Genomic DNA, 22700 nt, shown 5'->3' with positions numbered 1-22700 from the left:
TTTTGAACATTGAAAATGACCTTTTAACATTAATAGAGGTAATCGATGCAAATTTAAAATATGAAAAATCTTCAAGGGTTATGTCTTCGGGTAATCCTAGATTAGTTATACAGTCAAGTCGCAATAACTCGAAGTTGAAGGGGAATAAAAATTCACCTAGGGATATGTATTATTCGAAATACCTAACTCGAATTCATCAAAATAAAATCAAAACTTCGAGTTACCCATGTAATGAAATATAATTTTAAAATTTTACGATGAAAACGTTATGACAATTAATATACTACATTTATGTATAATGTATATACATAAATGCTATACAAAAACTAAATAAAATTAAAAAAATAAATACAATAAAATTATAAGTATGTATATAATATGTATTATTTATGAGATACAGTAGAAAAATAATTTGTTATTAGTTGTTGGTTTTTTGGCTGTTTATTGACAAAATTTTCTAATTTGCCTATGGATTCGAAAATAGAAGTATCCACGTCTTCGACAGATTCAACAAATTGCCTAACGGTTTGTAATAATGACATTTCTTGGTTTGCCGTAATCATATTTAAAGTTGTTTCAGGCTCATTATTTTCATTATTTTCGGAATCACTATCTGATATATTTATACCCATGATTTCGTTATCAGTTAACAGTTCACTGACTACAATATTTTCATCGATTGTAGCAAATGATTGAAATTTAATCTCTTGATCGATATTAAGTTTATCTGCTAAAATTTGCCAATCATATCCACCATCATCATCGTCATTGTTTTCTAAACCATCATCATCACACTGCTTATCATTAAAATAGAATCCAGCTTTTTTGAAACAATTGACAATTGTACTTGGTTGTATATTACGCCATGCTTTTTCACACACACGCATGGATTGTTATAGATTTATTGAGCATAGTCTGCCTTCATCAATATCGTAAACAATGTTTTGAATATTTCTTTGCGGTATAATGTTTTGAAATTTTGTATTATTCTCTGATCCATTGGTTGTAGTTTAGATATAGTATTTGGAGATAAAAATTCGATTTTTACAGATTTTAAATTAATATTACAATGAGCTGTACAGTTATTAATATATAATAAAACATTTCTTTGATTTAGTCGCATTTTTTGATCAAATTTTACAAGCCAATTTTTAAATAAATCACCAGTCATCCATGCCCTTTTGTTTGACTCATAATCATCTAATGGTAAACTATTAACTCCTTTAAAACATCGTGGCTTAATTTTTTCAAAACCTGACATATTTGATTCTAAAATAATTGTTATCTGTTCTTTGCTTGGTTTGCCACCTGAACAAGTTTCCCCTTTCAAAATAAAAGTGCGTCGGGTAGGCATTTAAAAAACAATGCTGTCTTATCCATATTAAATACATCATCGGGAGAATATTCTTTTATGATATTTGATAACTTTCCTAACAACTTATTACATAAAGAGTCATTTACTGAAGCACTTTTACCACATATTTTACGAAAAATTATGTTATGACGATTTTTCCAATTTTCTAACCAGTCTTGACTTGCGAAATATTTTGAATTTTCCTTTAGTATTGGTCCACTTATAAGTATATTTTTATCTCTACTTTGAGTAAACCATTTAAATAAACATACCTCTACATTTGGATATTTTACTAGTTTTGATCTTTTACAGTCATCTTTATTGTTTTCAAAATATCCGCTTTATTTTTTAAAAATGTTGACAGCGTATTTGGAGGAATATTAAATTCTTTTGCAATATCTTGTTTTTTCTGGTTACCTTTCTCCACTAATTATATCACATGAACTTTGTTAGCTATAGTTCAATGGTTTAATTTTCATTTTTGAGACATGTTTAAAAACATTCAAAAATACGCACGACAAACACGACGGGTAGAGTGTAGACACATACTAACCAATACATACTTATTATTATTGTGTGTGCGCTAATAATCAGTTTCTATCTACATGCACCATTTTAATGTAAAATATCTACTTGTAAAATAACGTGCTGCTTTCTTCATATAAGACGCTGCATCTGTTAAAAACAATAGCACGTCATCATAATGTATCCCTTCAAGCCTAATAAGAACAACGATCTGTCAAAAGCTTTACGAATAGTACTATATGGTTAGATTTATCAAGTTCTTCGACATTAAAAATATTTCACCAGGGCTATCGTGTGACAGAATACCAATAATTGTATTGACTATATATCTTCCTTTGATATTGGTCGTTTCGTCCATTGATATCCATATTTTTTTATCATTGACACAATTTTTAATTTCATTCATTATTTCGATGTAACATTCATCAATATATCCAATTCGCAATGTAGATTCATCAGGAATATTTAGTTCAGTATATTTAACAAGAAAATGTTTAAATTGCGGATTGGCTAACTTGTATAACGAAATGTTTGTAGCCATCATAGCTCTGCACAGATCAAAATTAAAGTTTGTTTTTTTTTTAAGTTGTAGGCAAAAGTTGCTCTAAATTTTTTCTTTCATTATTTTTTTGTTGTCGAAGAATTTATGCTTTGTGTTTTTCACTATTAATATGTTGCACAACACTAAAGCGTTTTTCACTTGCTATTTTTACTTCGCAAACCATAAATATAATATTTTGCGTCAGTTGAAAATATTTTTTCACTAAAATCAAGAACTAATCCTTTCAATGTATAGGCCGAAGGCGGTTTTTCTTTTTGTATGATATAAAAATACGAAGTTATTCAAATATATAAAAGATTTTAACGAAATGAAAAGAACAAACATATGCGCACACGTGTTACACATTTACTACAATAACTGAAACAATTAAAGTCAATAAGTATCAAGTAAATAAGACAATTTATATTTTTAATTCTACACATTTTTTTTTATTAATTTGTATAATACGTACCCAAAACACAAATAAACCAAATGAAGATTAATACTAGCAATTTATTTTTAATCATTTAATGTTGCAACCAAATTCCCATTTATAAATGATTGTATTTTTCTTTTTTCATCATAATATGATAAGAATATCAAAATTTTAAATAATAGGTAAATTTGATAAAATAGCAAAACGCATAAATATGGAAATTATGCAAAAACCTCTAAATACGCAAAAACATACAAAATAAACCACATATATAACCGTGATACCTTGAAGTAAATTTCTATATCATCTAGTATTAAATACAACTTAACAGGATTGATATGCAAATATATGATTTTTCGAATCCTGATTATAATATTGGCAGTAAGTTAACCTTGGAGTTAGTAGATAGTGGCCAGTCAGGAAAAACTGAAACTTTGTCTTTCAAATTAAAATCATTATGTATCCTCATAGATGACAAAATATAATAAGCTAAAAATAACTAAAATATATGTTAAAGTGGTATTTTTTTCTAAATTGATAAATAATCGTGTTATTTTTGTTGTCATTATTGTATTTAAAAAAATAAATCATACAATTAACAAGGTATGTACTTAAAATAACAAACCATAGTAAGTAGGTAACATGAGCGTCTTTAGGGGCGGCAAGACGGGGCACTTGCCCCCTCCCCCCTTAGAATTTTAAATTTGTTTCCTAATTGTAATAATTTAATGTTATACTGACGAAACATAATAATGTTCTATAAATAAAATGTATAATAATAATACCTAATTGTAATAATGACAAAACATGATAATGTACTATAAATAAAATGTATAAAAAAAATCTTTATTTATTTTTTAAATTAATTTTGCCCCCCTCCTTAAAAAAATGTGTGGGAACGCACATGGTAGGTAGGTATCTAATTTATGAATGCCAGAGTTATTTGAGATACAATTGACGAATTAGAATTTATTGATTTTCTACAAAAATTCACTATTCATAAACTACATTATGAAAATTCAATTTGTTCATATAAAAAAAAAAAATGCAGTTAAACCAATTTAAAAAACTTTAAAAATTCAAATTATGAGTAAAACCACTTTTTATGGTCATATTTAATATATTTTATTTTCCGTAACAATATTTTTTTCAATGTGGACCCATAAACAGATTACATTCCGCCATTCTTTTGAATGTACCTCTTTCAACCTTATAGTTTTTATTATTATATGTTAATTTGAATATAGATAATGGTTACGCTTAATTATTAAATTGGTTGAAAATTGAATGGCTATTACTCACAGTTACTTTTAATATTAGTATTACACAAATTATTACTACAACGAAAATTGAAATTTTCATTTTTTAATTGCTTGTAATCCCTAAATTATTTAAAGTTTTTCTCTTCGTGTGAAGCGAATGCTGTTCTTTTTTATTATGTTAAAATCAAAGGCTAAACTAAAAATATGTTTAATTGATTTTAGCCAAAACTCAAAATGTTTATACGATTTATCATTTATCAGCAAAAACAATGTATAAACTTAGAAATTTAGGCGTCACTGAATGACTTCCCTTTTCACACCTCCTTTTCCTTACCACCATTAAATTTGCTTTTATTGTACTCATTGTATATTGTATAGATTTTAAATTGCTATATTTTAAATAAAGAAAAAAAGCTTAAAAATATTGCAAATTTATAATGAAACAAAAAAAAGTTACGGACAAGAATTTACTTTAGTATAGTTATGGAATACTTTATCGGTTTCCTTTAACAGTTGAAAACAGTACTAATTATGTTTACGCTATTGTAAAAAATAGCGTTGCTTAAACTAAAAAAGTATTTTAATGTGAGTATTCAATAAAGTATAGTATCTAATAGTTGTGATTAAAATTTTAGTTAAATTGTATAGATTAGGAGTTGGGAACCCACGCTCCATGTAGCGATTTTATACGGCCCGCTAGTATATTTTATAATTGATATAAAAATATAAAATATCACATAATATTAGTTGATAACCTAACTTTGTTAATATATACCTCGATAAATTAATATAGGTACCAAACAGTGATGAAAAATTAGGAAACTTAAATAAATTAAATTAAACTTTGTTTAAAATTTAAACTGTAAAATGTGAATAAAATAAGATGTATGGCCTGTGAATATTTTTTATTATTTTTTGGCCTTTGACACCAAAAAAATTGTCGACCCCTGATATAAATGAATAATAAATAATTTCTTAGCATTAAAAAATTATAATAATTAATATGTAGGTATGTATACATAAGTTTCGTTAACTTTTTATTCTCGATTGCTATATCATAATGCAAAATTATGTATAAGTTGTACAACATTTGTTTATATTTATTTGTATTTTGATTATATAATATAATTAAAATTGCATTTCTCGAAAAAAAAATACGATACAAATACCAGTTGCTTATTTGAATGCAACCAAATCAATTTTCAAAATTTTAAGTTTCCTATTAAAGACGATTTACTTACATAACTTTAAATCCTTAACCCGTTGCTATGTATAAAGGAACAAAGCACTGTGGATACTTAAAAAATAAAAAATAAAACTAATAAATAAACTGGTTAAGATCTCATGGTCAATACGCAAATAATATACGTTTCTGAGTTTCCATCTGAGGAACTCCCTCTATTATTTACCAACAATATTATGTATAAATATTCAAGTGTAGTGTAGAATCGCAATAGTCTGTGATCAGATTCGTCGAGAATCATATAGAGCATAGAGCATATAGATTAGTCATTTTTCGAAATTAAGTTTTGAGAATATAATATCTGTTTTTATTTAAATTACTACACCATATTTCGTATAAATTGATGTATTTATTAAAAACGCGATATTTTGTCTCATTGTATTAACTTAGTTTTTGATAAGTGAAATTTTCGTCGAAACATTAAGATTTAATACAAATAAAAATTTAAACAGCAGGTAATAGAATTTTTTGACTTAAATACAAAACTCCATCAAGTTTAACAAAAAAAAAATACAATAACTATTATAGTTTAAGTTTATTCTGTTTTGTTGTAAACTTAATTTTTAAATATTTAAAATAAAAATATAATCGAGAAAAGAAATTATTATAATTTAAACGTGTAAGTTGTTTTCTAAGTACACGGAAAAATATATAATTAATAAAAGTAAATTGTTATAATAATTTTTTGTATTACATTTCTAATTAATTTGTCTATTGATATTTTTTTAAATTTAATTTTAATAAGGTAAACAACAAGTGTATTTAACATTTAAATTTACAAATTATATACATTTATTTACCTATTATATTTCTATTTAATAGTTTAAGATATTAATAGAGGTTAATATTAATTTATCTTTGTGAACATATAATTATATGAAATTATTATCTTGATATAAAATATAACATTATTGATTACTTGAATGCTGACATATTTATTAAACAAAAACACGGTGTTTATTCGTATATTTAAATTAACATTATAATATTAGTATAAATATTTTTTTAGAATCAAATTTATCATATTTTTCGATGACATTTTTTCATTGATGTTTTAATAAAACCTTTTTATAAATAAAGAGTAAATTAATAATACAAAAATATAACGATACAATTGATACATATGATTTTATTGTAGACAATAGACACTTAATAATCTATTATACAACTAATTATACTACTATAAACTATTTCTAAAAACATCATATATAGTTTTTGGTAACTTTGGCCTGCTACTATTTTATGCAAATTCAATTAGTTATATTTTTTCAACTTATATATTAAAGTTTGTTTTTATTTTATTTGTGTTTCTTTTTATCGATATTTCAGTCATGGATAACTACGAGAATGCAACTGAGTTATCAGAAATTCAATCATTTTACAATAATACTACAGTTTTTTTAACTGGTGCAACTGGATTCATGGGAAATTTAATTCTAGATAAATTAATAAGGTGAGAATTCTATTTCTTTATTTTTAACTAATAACAGTATACTTTATATATATATATATATATATATAAACATACATACTTACATGGTGATTCACTGAGCATATATTTACCCTCAGTTTTTCTTAAGATAATTAATTTATTCAAATTTTAAATAAACTCAATTAGTCACTATATTTCCAAATTTTTGAGATTTTTTCATCTACTAAAGAAGTATCCCGTAGTGATACAAATTTATATTTTTGAAATAAGAATATCCTTTTATATTGTAAATTATTTAGTGAATAATTTTTTTAAACAATTTTATATACCTAATTCAAACTTAAAATAAGCTTCTCGTGGATACAAGCTGGTGTTTTAAATTTTATGATTATCTATTTTTCACTGATGATCTGAAGCTTTTTTTCTCAAAATTTCTCATAAATTGATGATTGTTCAATGATTCAAAAAGTTCTTGACGAGTTAGATGTTTAGTGTCTTACCAATAACAGTCTTCAACTTAACGCATCTAAATGTGTAAAAATGTCCTTCTCTTGTTTTAATACCATTTTAAATCATAAATATTGCATTCTTGGTGATAACATAAAAGAAGTTAATATTATTCGTGATCTTACTATTTTTTCTATTATAACTTGTCATGTTCTTTCCGCATTGAACGAAAATTCTCTAAAGCATTAGAAAAACTTTAATTTTTCTAATCAAGAATATGAAAGAATTTAAAAACGAATTGTGTCTTAAAGCGTTAAATGATTTTAGTTAGGCCTATCTTAAAGTATTCTCGGTCATATGGAACCCCGCGTCTTAGTGAATTGCTTGAGCGTATCAAGAGAAAATTTTTTCGTCAAATTGTCTGTAAGAAACGCTAAGGTATATAATCTAACCCAATATTAGATACTTCACTAACAAAGATTCAAGCTAGTATTTTGATTCTATGGTCTTCAGACATAATTAATAAGTATACTAATGTATGCTTTATATTTAAACTTATGGGCTAATATTCTGTCCTTAGTTACTAAAATAATAAACATTTTTTATTTCCCTCAGTTCCAATCGTGTAAATGTCCTACTTTATCTATTCCAATACATCGTACCTCTTATAGCTACAGCTACAACAATCATATTGACTGTATCTCTTGGAGGTGGAATAGGCAAGATATCTTTGTTTTTATTTAAACCACTTACATCCTTCATTTGATTATTTTTAAGCTCTTGGTGTAAATTTACCATTTACCAAATTAATTTTTGAACAAGTAGTATTTTTTTCATTTGGTTATTTAAATTAAGATTGTTTTTATAAGTACAAAAATATTTTCATCTTAATAACTTTGCAAAAATGAATATTTTTATATTTCAAGGAAACAAAAAAATTACAAAAGATTTATATTTAATAATATTATATGTTTGATATATTATTTGATATTCTAAAACAGTGAATATAGTATAACTTATAAAAATTAAATGTTTGTAGAGTTATAATAACAAGTTATCAAAAACAAATTATTAAAAACATAAAAAACATTGCTGATTTAGATTCAAAAAAATAGTTATTTTAAATATTTAATTTTATATTTAAGGACTTGTTCGGGAGTGAAAAAAATTTATATTTTAATCAGAGAGAAAAAAGGAAAAACTACAGAAGAAAGATTTAAAGAACTCTTCGATGATCCTGTAAGAACTTGGATATTTTCATTATAATTTGTTTTTATTATTTTTCCACTGTGAATTAATTTGAAAAAATAATTATACAAATTTTATATTATTATAAATTTTGCTACAAATTTATAGTGTGATTAATTTAACATTAATTAACACTTATTATTTGAATATAATATTCGTATTGTGAATTTTGACGAATTATTCTAGGTATTTGAATTAATGAAAAAAGAAAAACCAAACTATTTAGAAAAGATCAGTGCGATTATCGGTGATTGTACATTACCAAATTTAGGAATTGAAGAAAAATATATAGACATTTTAAAAGATGAAGTAATTTATTTCAATAATATTATATAACTACCTATTGTAAATAATTTATATGAGTATTAATAAAATAATTTTAAACTTAGGTAAACATAGTTATACACTCAGCTGCTACTGTACGATTTGACGAACAATTAAGGATAGCTGTCAATATTAATATAATTGCCTTACAAGATATATTGAAAATTAGCCAAAAAATTAAAAAATTAAAAGTAAAATTAATAGATTATAGTTTATTAGTTTTAATTTTAGTTATTCTTATTATTTTTATCTTTTTGATTTAGTCTTTTGTTCATATTTCAACTGCTTATTCAAACTGTGCTGGAAGAGAAGTTGTGGATGAAGTATTTTATAAACCACCTATAACTGGAGAAAAATTATTACAGGTCGTCAATAGTTTAGACGACGATTATATCGATAAAATTACCCCTTCGTAAGTAAATTATATTGAAAAAATAAAAAAATAATAGTCATAATATTTTTTATATTATAGTAGAAGTTAGATTGTTAGACTAGAAAATAATAATATAAGTAGGTATATGATATACTAATATAAGAATATTATTATTATTATTATTATACAATATATAAAATGATAATAATGACTTAAAAAAAAAAACATTAAATAAAGCTAAAACATTGTTCAACGATGTTTAAAAATAAGTTTAATTATTTAATTTGTTATATTTTATACATACGGTATTATGATTTAAAGTTGTATATTGTGTATGTAACACAATTTAATAGATTTTCTATAATTTATTTAATTATATAATTTTTAATAGTTAGTTAAAAAAATAATAATTAAAATGCATGAATCATTTCTCCATGCAGGTTACTAGGAGAATGGCCAAATACATACGCGATGACTAAAGCCATTGCTGAGGCCGAAGTAGTGACTTATGGCAAAGGGTTACCAGTTGGAATTATTAGACCATCAATGAGTAAGAACAATTATGCAATATATATTTTATTTTAGGATTTAAGGTTTATATTTTTAACTGCACATGTTAATAACTAATAAGTAATAAGTACTCGAAATAATTATACTAATTATTGTATAATATGAATGTTACTAAATTATGTTATTAAAATATTAGTTATTGCCACCGATATTGAACCTGTACCTGGATGGATCAACAATGTCTATGGACCAACAGGAGTTGTAGCAGCTACCGGCGTTGGCCTCATGAAATGCATGTATGCTGATTCTAATAAAATAGCCGACATCGTGCCTGGAGATTACGTCAGCAATGCTGTGTTAGCTTGTGCTTGGGATATTCACAATCAATGGGTAATTATAATCCATAAAATATTATAAAATATACAGTGGTATGAATGACTTATTTCACAGCAACAACAGTTTTCTAAATTTCCGGTAAATAAAATCAATATAATATGTGTAAATAAAAACTGGGTAATTCGCACTGCTGTATAGTGTCCCAAGTTGATCAGTTTAGGTCACAGAATAATGATGTGTAAAATTTAAATTCAATGGTAAAAAAAAAGTCAATTATTTGTATATATTACATTTATTGTATTCAAATACAATTATTTTGGTTTGTCGTATTGGCTGACTGCTTATTCCCCTCACTCCACCCTCTAAATTAATACAGAAAGTATATTTTAGCAAAAACCAAGCAACCTTCAAAATTGAATCGACGATTAATAAAAATAATGATATGATACAAAACTGGTTGGATTCTGATCGAGCAGAAAAAAAATGTAGTTTTACAATGACTTGGGTGTATTTTTTTTTATTATTTATTTATTTATTATATACGTCGTTACTAGACACTAGGGTTAGGATTTATATGCATGGGTATAATAGTTTTTTTCATTTACTGTTTCTGTTTAAATGACCTTATACAATGTCAACGAATTGCCTCATATTATGTATAATAATAATAATAAGTAAGTGGAAGGCTTGTAAGACAAACATGCATAAATCTATTTTTTATTTTGCATATAGTTGCATATTTTAAGATTTTTTTTGTAATACATAACATATTGTATCTTTGTACATAATTATTTTGTAGATATGAACAAAAGTTGTGTGAAGCTGTACAGATTTTGTCGTATTATGCTCCTAATATAATTTAATAAAATCAGTAATTTTGACTGATAAAAAAAAAAATATAATTAAAATTCCATGGATTCTTTTATAAATTAGATATATTTTATATTGTACAATACTCATAAATTTAAATGATCAATACAAAAAAAAAAAAACAGTGGAAATTCAAAAACTTTTACATAGCACAATTTTTTAACAAAATCATTGGTATTTTTTGTTATAATTGAAAAATAAATAAACCCATACAGATTTGAATATTTTGCCAAATATATAAATATTAGCATTTTATAGATAGAATATAAACATTGTAATACAATACCTATGGAATCTATAGATCATGCAATTCATAAAATTCCGTTAAATTACATATTAGGCGTTGCTGATCTGATCTATTAAATATAACCTATGAGATTTGATATCACGTATATTTAATACTGAAATATACAGCAAAATAAATTAAAAACGTTTGAATTATTTTAGGGAAAAAAACAATACAATAAATGCTGATAATTTAGATCAAGAAACATTTGAGCCACCTATTTACAATTTCGTATCATCAAGTGTTAACCCATTGACATGGGGAGAATTTTCAATGTTAAACAAGAAACACGGATGTAAAGTGCCTTCTGTAAAAGCGGTATGTAGTTTAAATACCTTATAAACCTAATAAATATAAATTAGAAATTTATAATAATTGTTACAATTAACTGGATAAAAAAATTCGTCAATTTTTAGATTTCACCAGCTATGTTGAGATTATCAAAATTCAAATTAGAATACCAAATTTTGTGTTTTATTTTGCACATTATACCGGGATTTATAATTGATTCCTTAGCTAAACTTGTCGGAAGGAAACCTCTGTAAGTGACACAATGAGAACAATAATTATTATTTACAATCGAAAATACATATTAAACCTTGCTTATAATATTACATAATACCTGTAAATAATTTTTACTTTTTAGATTACTGGAAGGATATAGAAAAATGCATAAATTCTCGAGTGTTATATCTTACTTTAGTTTAAAATCGTGGAAATTCAACGATAATAATACGAGAGCTTTGATACAAAAGTTATCAAAACTAGATCAAAAACTTTTCAGATTCGATATGACCAAACTGAGCTGGGATGACTATTTCAAAAAACACGTATTAGGTATTCGAAAGTATATTATTAAAGATCCATTAGAAACAGTACCAGAAGGAAAAAAAAGGAATCAAAGGTGAGTAATACAAAAGTGAATATTAACTTCACCATCAAATGACCGGAGCATCAGAATTGCATGCAAAAAAATTAAACATAAATTGGAATGTCCAAATTGCATGCCAACTCTTAAAGGGGTCTATCCGAATTGCATGTCACCTCTTAGAGAGGTCTGTCCAGATTACTTGCCGTGTATCCATAAGTTTATCTTTTGTTATCATGCACTTATGTGCACATATTAAACTTGATTTTTGATTTTTCTATTTTTTTTAAATAACACATGAATAGAAATTAATCAAGTTTCAAGATTGAAATATTTTTATATCCGAGTAAACATTTTACCAAACTATAGAAAATGACTCTATGAATATTAAATAAAACGATTGTAATTTATGGTAATCGAGTGAATGTATTTCACATTTTTACATAGCATTTCAAATAAACAAATATTATAAAATTTAGTGGAGTTTTTGATAATATACAATACCTATATTATATATATATATATATATATTTTTTTTTTTCATTAGAAAAGTTAAAAATAAAGTTTAAGTTGTGCATATAAGTGCATAATAAATAAAGATAAGCTTATAGGTATATGGCATGCAATTTGTACACACAACTCTAAGAGATGACATGCAATTCGGATGTAGCCCAAATGACTATTAATTAAGATTTTCATTATTGTTATTGTTATTTTATTTTCAGATTATACATGGCTTACTACACATTACTATCCATTTTAGCTGCATTACTATTGTTAATAGTGTATGGAATTTTTTGTTTATTTATTTAATAACAAAATGTTTGTTAACTTTTGGAATCTCATCGTCATACTGTTCACTGTACAGACAAATCTTATAAATTATTTATCGTTCAATTTTTTCCTTAGTATAATTAAAATGTTATTTTTCATTCTAGTTTTATAATACCTACATTTAAATTATTATTTAATATAATTTAATTATTTATTTGTATTTATTTTCAATTTTATTATTTTATAACATAATTATATAAGAAATACCTATATGGTATTTACAAGCAACAATCTTGTAAACATAAAATAAACCCTTAAATATTATCTGTGCCTAGTTGCCCAATTTAATAATCCTTTAAGCCCCAAATTGCACTTATGATGTTCAATGGTTTTCAAGTGATAAGTAGAAATAAATTTATGTATACAAATTAATGTATTTTAAATTCTAATCAGAGCAATGAATATATTAATTTTAAAATGCATGTGTTTAATTGTTTACGTATCAGGATTAGATCTAGAAATTTTCTAGAGAAGCGGGTTTAATAAAAAGTAATGTATCATTGGCGATTAATGACTTCAGAACCTCTATATTCATATTTCTTTATAAAACAGAATCTTTGTGTGCAACTATTATAATTTTTCGAAGTTGCATTTAAGTTTACGAATAGAATATTTTTGCTTGGTTTCAATAATTTGTATTTATGTTATAAAATCTTATTTTTTATTTCATTTGAGGGCATGCGCCACTTTCACCTCCCCCCCCTTGAATCCGCCTTTGATATACGGCTGCATCTGAATTACATGTCAAAATAAAAAAAATTCCAAATTGCATGCCACCTCTTAGAGGAGTATGTTCAATTTGCACACTATTTACCCACAAGTTTATATTCATTTATCATGCTCTTATGTGCACAAATTTTATTTTTGACTTTTCTAATTTTCTTAAAAAAAATTATGCTATGTTGTATATTGTCAAAAATTCCATCAAATATAGTTGTTTATTTGAAATTCTATGTAAAAATGTAAAATACATTTACTTAATTACCTTAAATTACAATCGTTTTATTTAATATTCACAGTGTCATTTTCTATAATTTGGTAAAATGTTTACTTGACTATAACAATATTTCAATCTTGAAACTAATCAGTTTCTATGAATGAATTTTTTAAATAAAATTAAAAAATTAAAAATAAAGTTGAAATTGTGCATCACATTGTGGGGTTACACAGCATGTAATTTAGACAAACCACTCTAAGAGTTGACATAAAATTTGGATATTCCAATTTAGGTATTTTTATATTTTTGACATGCAATTCGAGTACACCTGTATATACGATAATTAGTCAAAAAAATGCTTTAATTTTAAATTTAAATGGGTATTTTTAGATAGAAAATTAAATTTAGCTTTACTTTACTAAAGAAATCAAAATTAGAAACAAAAAAAAAAATTTTGTGAAAGCAGAAATTTTTATTTAAATCTAGTTTATGACAACATCTTTTTTTGCTTAAGTGTAACTCGTAAACAATAATAACCAAAAATATTTGAAATTTTTAAATAATAACATTTTGAAAAAAAATTTTAAGTTATTTGTATACTTTTAAAATTTTAAAATTTTTAGTTTTATTTCTATAAATGTTGATAAATATTTTTCACTTGACCAAAAAACTTGAATATTTAATACAAGATCCCATATAGGTTGTTTTTATAGATATGTAAAACTATTTGCATACATAGATACACTTTATTTTTGTAAGCATTTGAAGTTCAATATTTGAAAAAATGATTGAAATGTTTAAGCTACAAGTAATTTGCAGCGATATAAAAAATTAATAAAAGATAATATGTAAGCATAATTTTTTTATAGAAATTTAAAATTTAAATCTGGATGGATTTGCATTTTTAAAATATAAATATGTATACATAATAAATGATATTCATTGTTTTGTTATAATTCAAAAACATTATATACGTAATAGCAATATAAAAAAAAAACACAACATAAAATATAAGCTGATAGATCGTCTCCGCACAGAATGATTTTTCGTGTATAATAATATATACTTGAATTATAATTTCACTCATCCATCACAGTGATCCATTTAATACCTATACTGTCCAGCAGATGAGCGATATCACTTTCTCATTTTTTTTCACGACTTTTAAACTATTTGAAGGATGTGACCTGAAAGTTAAAACTAGTCTAATACAAATATGTCACTGGCTTTATCGATTCTAGATTGAAGTTAAATTATATTGTATTAAATTGATTGTAAGTAGACCTTTTGTCTTAAACCATTAAACTAAATACCAATTTATTTCAAAGCAATATGTGAGTGTATTAAAGATATTTGTTTTGGTTTTCTTTGGTCATTGAAACCATTCTACCAATTTTTCTCCATTTGTTTCTTTCTTCTGCAACTTAGCTCCACAGCAATGGCGAACCGAATAGCTCAATTTTGACGCAGCTGCGTCAACTTTTTTGGGGTACTTTTCGTTGAGAACAGTACTATGTGTATAAATGTATTGGTTTGATATTAAGGGGTGGTGGTTATGGTAAATAATTAAACACGAAATTGCGTCATTTAAGTTAGTTTGCCACTGCTCTATAGTATAAGTAGTATAACTAATTGAATCCTTTTCACGCCAGTTTCCACTCGAAAAAATATAAATGGCTTAGTGGCTCGTCAATCGTAATTTGATGTATCAGAATATAACAAATTAAAAAATATATTATTGAGAGTGGTCAAAATAAGATTAAAAAGAAAAGATAAAAGTATATTGGCACGACATACGTCGTACACAATAGACGATGGTGGGAGGTATACGAGATGGCGAAATGGGTGCAATATTGCAATATATATATATAGTAAGTATATAGTATAGACACCGGTCACCTTTGCAACGTTGTCGTGACAGGTTCCACTGGCAAACAGGTGTTAGCATTCAAGGCAAGCGGCTAGTGCGCTATTTCGCATATGCGTTGACATAGGACAATTCTGCGATTGGTGGACGGCAAGATTGGTTCGAAGTAAAAAACAGATTCAACTGTCCGTATATACTCTCCAGAGTTTCGTTCCTAACGTCCTGAAGTCGGCCGCTTCTGCCATCTAATAGCAGTCAGACTCGCACGCCACCGGACCCTGAAATATTGAGTTTTGCGGGTCCGGTACCTACGTGTTTCTAGCTCTTTATATCGTCACCAATACCGTGCCAAAGTCTCCGTCACGTTGTCAACATCGTCTATCATTGGAACCATGCGACCAAAACAGTCGGGCTTCCGCCAGAGGCACATTTAGGATTTTTTACGGCCGGGGAGAACGTTGAAATTACGCCTGATTAAAGCTGACCAAGGCTCAAATACCCTTCCCTACAATATTATTTACATATAATAATTAGCGTACAAACATACTTAATGATTTTTTATTTTATTTTTAAGTTATGTAACAAAGTTAAAAATATCAAGCTAGTTAATTCTTCGAGAATCATAATATTTGTTTTACAATTCAACAAATTAAATAATTTACAATTAAACTTTTATATCATTTTTTTAATAAATAGGTACGTTTTTATTAATATACATTTTTTTTTAACCGAATAAACAACTATTGGTTGAACCTATTTTTTTAATTTTATACACAATTGCTTTGGATAAATATTTATTAATATTAATTACTCGTATTAATCTAAATTATAACCTAATAAGTAGGTATGCATTGAATTTTGCTTGCTAATTGGTAATTTTTACACGCAACAAAAAAAAAAAAAGTGTCTTGTACTTGTACTACGTACTTTATAGCACAGGTTATTATTGATCTTAGTGATACTTATAACTTATAAGTAATTATAGGTATAATTTATATCTATTACTTAGTAGTTAGTAATTCAACTTAGTAGTTGATATAAATATAATTTTTCAAACAACACGAAACAAAAACTTAATTTTAAATATTGATTGTATGAACATTTTTTTGTTTAATTAAAAAAAAATATTAATCACGTTATGTTTAATAATTACTATGTTTTAAATTAAATTAAAATTATTTATATTAGTTTAAAATTAAATGTATTTATTCATATATTTTGTAACCATTGACAAATATTTTGTTATAATTGTTATAACATAAAAAAATAAGTATAAATATATTCAATATTGTATCAACTATTAATTTTAAATATTTAAATTCCACAATCATATTAAAATATTTTACTAGCGCTTCCGTGTGCGACTTCTATCCCACCAAAATCCTCTTATTAAAACCTCTTCTCTCTAACTCTCCGTCTCTCCCAGGAAATCCAAAGCACGGGCTAAAAAAGGAAATTGTATTGTAACCTCCTACAATTACCAATTTAAAATATACAATATACATATGTATATAATATATTAATATATACAAATATATACAATTCCAAACATTAACAATTAAAAAAAAAAAAAAAAAAAATAATAAATATATATAAAAATAACTCATGCTAAGTGTCGCCAGTGGGCGGCTTCTTATTCAATTTCTCACGTCCTATCTTCTTTTAACACATAAGCTTATTGTACATTACTTGTATAGATTGTTTATTTCTGATAAAAAAAAAAATAATAAAAATAAAAATATTCAAATGCTCAGTGAGATATTATTTTTATTTCAATATATGTATCACTTACGATCATTAATTTTTATGAACATAGATACTTAAAATAGAAAAAAACAGCTTAATAATAATTATTATCTGTACATATCAATTGTTAATTAATTTATAGAAGCAAAAATATAAGCTTAAAACCTCTTACGTCCATGTAATCCGAACTTTTTTAACAAAGAATGAACTAAGACTCGGTGTTACATAGTTGTAGGTATCTCAGTTTTGATGTAGATGATTGCCGATTAGTTCACTGACTAATCGTTAATTTTTAATTATTATTTTAAAATTCGCATTAAGTTCGACTTCACTAAAGAAAAAGTTTTACCATTTTTTGTATTAAATTTTTATTTTATTTTCCTGGACAGATAATGCTACTATAATAATATATTCGTGTTTTATCGCTCAGTACCTATTCCGTGTGTGATCTTTCATTAAAAAACTGTATGACGATCGAATAAGTGATTCCCGAAGTCATTGGCATTGATGATTCATATTTCATTCATGTTTAATTTTTACATTTATACATAAATAGATTTAACATAATGTGTTATTATCACTATTATCACTGATAAAAAAATATATGTATTTTTTATCTATTTTATGATAATATCACAAAATTGATAACATCCAAATTTCACTTTGTTCTAAACAAATGTAAAATCCATAGATGACGTACAAATAACAACGTCGTCGACCTATATTGATAATGTGCTGATAATATTGTTGTGATTTGTGGTACCTATTTAGCATTTAATGTTTACTATCGACTACCTATTCTAGAATTTAGTTCATCGTTGATTTATAGTTTCTACGTAATGATTGTTTATAATACCTATATTTACAGTTGAAATTTAATTATTTCTTTAAATCTATTTCGTTTGAAAAATTATAATTTCGTTCAATCGCTATAGGATAAGATGGGTGCATTTACTAGTCGACAAAATACGAGAGTAGAAGAAGTGGACAACAACTCAAATAATGCTTATAAATATCCACCAAAATCTGGTTTGTTGAAAAGAAATTTTAATGGTTTATTAATATATTATATTTGGTTTTAATGTTTTTAATATACCCTTTACTAAAAAAAATTTTGTATTGAAAATTTTATTAATTTCAATTAAAAAGTATTTAAAGTGTTTAAAATGTATGTATATGTAACTTTAATAAAGTGACTTTAATTTTCTATACATAAATATACTTAAGCAAACAAAAATATACAAAATGGAATTACTAATATGGAACTATTGTTACTATTAAATTATTCAATAGTATTCACTAGTATTTATAAGTAACTTCCATTATTTTATAAGTCATTCTTATAGCATTTTACAATAATAATAAATAATATAGCTGTATTTTATACCTACTTGTTTTTTTTTTTTCAAACATTTTTTCAGGAAATTATTTCAGCACTCACTTTATTATGGGTGGTGAAAAATTTGATACACCACAACCAGAAGCATATTTATTTGGAGAAAATATGGATTTAAATTTTTTTAGTAAATGCCCTACTACAGTAAGTAAATTTAATTATCAGTATTTTTGTTTTGATTGATCTAAATTCTGAACTTATTAAAAAAGTTGAAAATATTTTACTTTAATTATATAAAAATATATCAAAAACATGCTTCTTGAATTTGCTAATTGTTCATTTTTTTTTTTTTTTTTGTATAGAATTTAAATATTATACACGAAATATTTTATATGAAATAATAATATGCATGTTATTTTTTCAAAAAATTAGTTTCCATACCCACCCCCTGAAGTAGGGGAACCTACAAAACCGTTAAAAAGTTTAGTAAATATTAGAAAAGAATCATTACGTTTTATACGTACTGAAGAGGGTAAAACTACGTTCAATATAGAATTTACTTTTGATTGTGATTCACCATGTTCAATAACAATATATTATTTTTGCACTGAAGATTTTACACCAAGTGGGGTTTCGTAAGTATGATTATTGTTATTGATGCATGATATATATCATCATGTTTGGTTTTGTTTTTTGTTTAGTTTTAACTGTCGTGATCCATCAATGACATCAGAAGTTTATCATTATAAACGAGGTTCAAATCAACAATTTATTCAACCATTACATACGTTTGATCCTAGTATATACAGTACTGAAGACTTAACCTATGCATTTAACAAAGAAGTTATTCCAATCGCTATACATTGTGTAGCTCATGATACTTCTGAAGGTAAATAAGTCTTCAATAAATAATTTCAATTTCATTTTTTAATTTATATATACATTTTAGAAACACGACAGTCGCATACCACAATTGCTGTTGTTGAACAATATTCTGATGGATCCTATATTTTAAAAGCTCTAAAACAAAAATTATTTGTTGATGGATTATGTTATTTACTGCAAGAAATATATGGCATTGAAAATAAAACACCTGACTTAAAAGTTAGTATACTTATTTAATTTTTTATATTTAACTGTATATTTATTTATTTATTTATTTATACTTAAAGGATTCCGGTGATGAAGATTTAGAAGATGGTAGTTCAGAATGTGTAATTTGTATGAGTGATATGCGTGATACATTAATATTACCATGTCGTCACTTGTGTTTATGTCAATCATGTGCAGATTCTTTACGATATCAAGCTAATAATTGTCCAATATGCCGAGTTCCATTCCGTGCTCTTTTACAAATCAAAGCCTTACAAAAAACATTGGATAATAATCATAGAGTAATAATATTTAAGTTAAAAATTTGAATTGAGTATTTTTAATAATTTATTTAATTTTTTAGATTGATTTACGCACACCATATGGTTATGAAACTGTTCCTTTAATTGAAGCTCTGAATGGTCCAAATTTTCGACGATATAGTAATGCCACCAAAGTTCCAAGTGATCCTTTACTAGAATCTTCACCTGATAGCCAATGTGCTGGACTCACTATGTCAAAGTATATAAAATCTAAGCAATGTTTTTTTTTAGTTATTAGTTTTTATAATTAAATATTTAATTACATTTGAATTATTTTTTGCTACAATTAAAAATAAAATAGAAAAAAATCTATTAAATATTTTAATTAATTATTATATAATGAATTATTAACATCTGTATACAGGATTATTGTTTGATTTTTTTGTAAAACATTTTAAAATATTGTTTTACAGAATGAGTTTAGACAGGCTTTCTAGAAAAAAATCTTGCAGTCTAGATTCGCATGGTGAATCATTGAGCCTTAGTGATAACTCTTTAAGTTCTAATGTATGTATCATAAAATAATTAATGTATCCTCTCCATTAATATTTGTTTAAAAACCTCAATATTTTTTAGGCAGCTGTGTCGAACAGTGATAAATCATCTAAAGGTTCAAACAAGGATGAAATAAAACCTAAAATTCCAATTAAGTGTAAAGACAAAGTTAGAGTAATTAATGAAAAAGCAAATCCTGAAGAAGAAGTAAAAATTCACTATTACTTAGATTATATGTTGTTATGATTATTGTGTATAAATAAACATTTTAACAATACAGATATAACTGAATAACCATAGTTGAATACATTTTATACCTTAATTATTTTTTAGACTCAAGATGAAGATAGTGAAGCAGAAAAAATGTCTCCATTATTGGATTCAGAGAAAAGTATTGAAAAGAAAGTTGAACATCCTCCTCAACCAGTTTTGGTTGAAAGTAAAAACTTGATATATTTTTACCTATTGAATTTTATATTTATATAATCCTCACTTTTTTAGAAAAAGAAATTAACGTTATACTAAATCATGGGGCAGAAGATGCTGAGTGTTACGGTGAATGTGCCGCCAGAATGCTTGTTACACATCAAAATGAAAAGCCTCAACTATCAATATCTCAAGTTAATAAAATTATATTTATACTATTATTAAGTTTTAATATTTACTATTTAGCTTATGTAAATATTCTTCTTTTATAATCCATTAAAAATTATTGATTTTATACAGGAGAGAGTGTCACTGCCTGGTACCCCAATGAGTACTGTAAGCCAACGTTCAAGTGGTGAGAGTTATACTTCTGTTGGTTCTTCTCGTTTGTTGTTAGCTGCTTATGAAAAAACTACACCAGTATAAATTTATGTGGTGAATTTAATTATTTTTGTAATTTATTTATTACTTCATTATTATTTGTATAATAATTTATATTCTCTAACATTATTTTAATTAAATGTGTATATCTGTACAAACTTTGAATTATATTATAAGCATTTTAAAGTATATTAAAATCATCTTACATTATTGATGTAAAATAATAAAAATAATAAATAATATTTAAAATTAAGATTATATTAATAGTATGTAAAATGTGTACAGTATTACTTTATAATTATATAAGCCTCCAAGACAGTTAAAATTGTTAAAATATTATTCTAAATATTGTTACTGTATGAATCTCAATATTAAATTGTATAATATATTATAATCTATGAAAAATATCTGTCTTAAATCATACGACATAATATTATGTCTCATAGACATCGATCACCTAATCAAATATTTTTATTTTTTTTTTTTTTTAGAATAGCAAACAACTTTAAGATTTCTTTTACATTACTGTATTAGTACATTGCTTTGGGGTTACCTACATAGTTATTATTAATTTATCAAATTTATATAATACTAATATTAATATTTCATATTTTACTTTCTTTAAAACACCTTTTCAGTCTTGACTATTTAGTTTTCAACTCATAGTTTTTTTTTAAATTAATTAATTTAATTTTCTTAGTGAATTATTTTGGTTGCCTTTTTTCATGATTATGACCTATATAAACCACTTCCACTATAATAAATTGCAGCCCTTCTGTTTCCTGTTTATTAGGACCTCCAAATTAAAAAAATTCATTATAAACATTATTGAACCTGTGTTCCCATGAAAACTTCCTAATTCTTATTCCGTAGTACGAAAAAATTAAGATGGAGGACAACCCTATGGAGGTGTAAGATAAGGGTAGATGGGTCCATATAGTTAGTAGCAGAGAGTGAAGAATAAAAAAATACAAGTTAATCAGATAAGCAGTTTACAGGTTTCTTGTCTCTGCGCAAAGTTAATTTTTTAACAAAAATTTCAATGAAAACTATGTGATTACATAAATGATAAATTATTAGATTATACTTATTTATTATTTATTGTAATACTTAATGCTGGTGTCAGTTTCACAAAAAGTGATTTCTGTTGTCATATTTCATAGATGACTTCAAAATTTATAAATTCAATAATCACAATAAAAATGTTG

At 25.2% G+C, this 22700-nt stretch overlaps 2 protein-coding genes across 2 annotated transcripts; both read left to right on the top strand.

Moving 5' to 3' along the window:
- The first annotated feature begins 5565 nt into the window (after window positions 1–5565).
- LOC112600835 (fatty acyl-CoA reductase wat-like) lies at window positions 5566–12952 on the top strand. Its single transcript, XM_025348148.1, has 12 exons — window positions 5566–5816; window positions 6691–6814; window positions 8386–8479; window positions 8675–8797; window positions 8878–9003; window positions 9076–9224; window positions 9626–9735; window positions 9892–10085; window positions 11350–11505; window positions 11604–11728; window positions 11834–12091; window positions 12781–12952. The coding sequence occupies exons 2-12, from the start codon at window positions 6693–6695 to the stop codon at window positions 12866–12868; spliced, it is 1545 nt and encodes a 514-aa protein (XP_025203933.1). The 5' UTR covers window positions 5566–5816; window positions 6691–6692; the 3' UTR covers window positions 12869–12952.
- A 5186-nt stretch (window positions 12953–18138) lies between these two features.
- On the top strand, window positions 18139–21607 carry LOC112600822 (E3 ubiquitin ligase Rnf157). Its single transcript, XM_025348134.1, has 12 exons — window positions 18139–18468; window positions 18861–18979; window positions 19208–19410; window positions 19477–19664; window positions 19725–19879; window positions 19948–20169; window positions 20232–20389; window positions 20604–20697; window positions 20767–20892; window positions 21019–21124; window positions 21187–21305; window positions 21412–21607. The coding sequence occupies exons 1-12, from the start codon at window positions 18381–18383 to the stop codon at window positions 21535–21537; spliced, it is 1704 nt and encodes a 567-aa protein (XP_025203919.1). The 5' UTR covers window positions 18139–18380; the 3' UTR covers window positions 21538–21607.
- Window positions 21608–22700: the final 1093 nt, after the last annotated feature.

Source organism: Melanaphis sacchari, unplaced genomic scaffold (genome assembly GCF_002803265.2).
Source record: "Melanaphis sacchari strain LSU unplaced genomic scaffold, SCAv2.0 Contig72_pilon_pilon, whole genome shotgun sequence".
Lineage (NCBI taxonomy): Eukaryota > Metazoa > Arthropoda > Insecta > Hemiptera > Aphididae > Melanaphis > Melanaphis sacchari.
Note: the sequence above shows the minus strand (reverse complement) of the source record. Positions and strands in the feature narration are given on the sequence as shown.

Coding starts and splice junctions, on each gene's coding strand:
- LOC112600835 (XM_025348148.1), top strand. CDS start 6,693: ATGGATAACTACGAGAATGCAACTGAGTTATCAGAAATTCAATCATTT. Junction 8,480..8,674: donor AAGAACTCTTCGATGATCCT/GTAAGAACTTGG, acceptor GAATTATTCTAG/GTATTTGAATTAATGAAAAA. Junction 10,086..11,349: donor GGGATATTCACAATCAATGG/GTAATTATAATC, acceptor AATTATTTTAGG/GAAAAAAACAATACAATAAA.
- LOC112600822 (XM_025348134.1), top strand. CDS start 18,381: ATGGGTGCATTTACTAGTCGACAAAATACGAGAGTAGAAGAAGTGGAC. Junction 18,469..18,860: donor TAAATATCCACCAAAATCTG/GTTTGTTGAAAA, acceptor ACATTTTTTCAG/GAAATTATTTCAGCACTCAC. Junction 20,390..20,603: donor GCTGGACTCACTATGTCAAA/GTATATAAAATC, acceptor ATTGTTTTACAG/AATGAGTTTAGACAGGCTTT.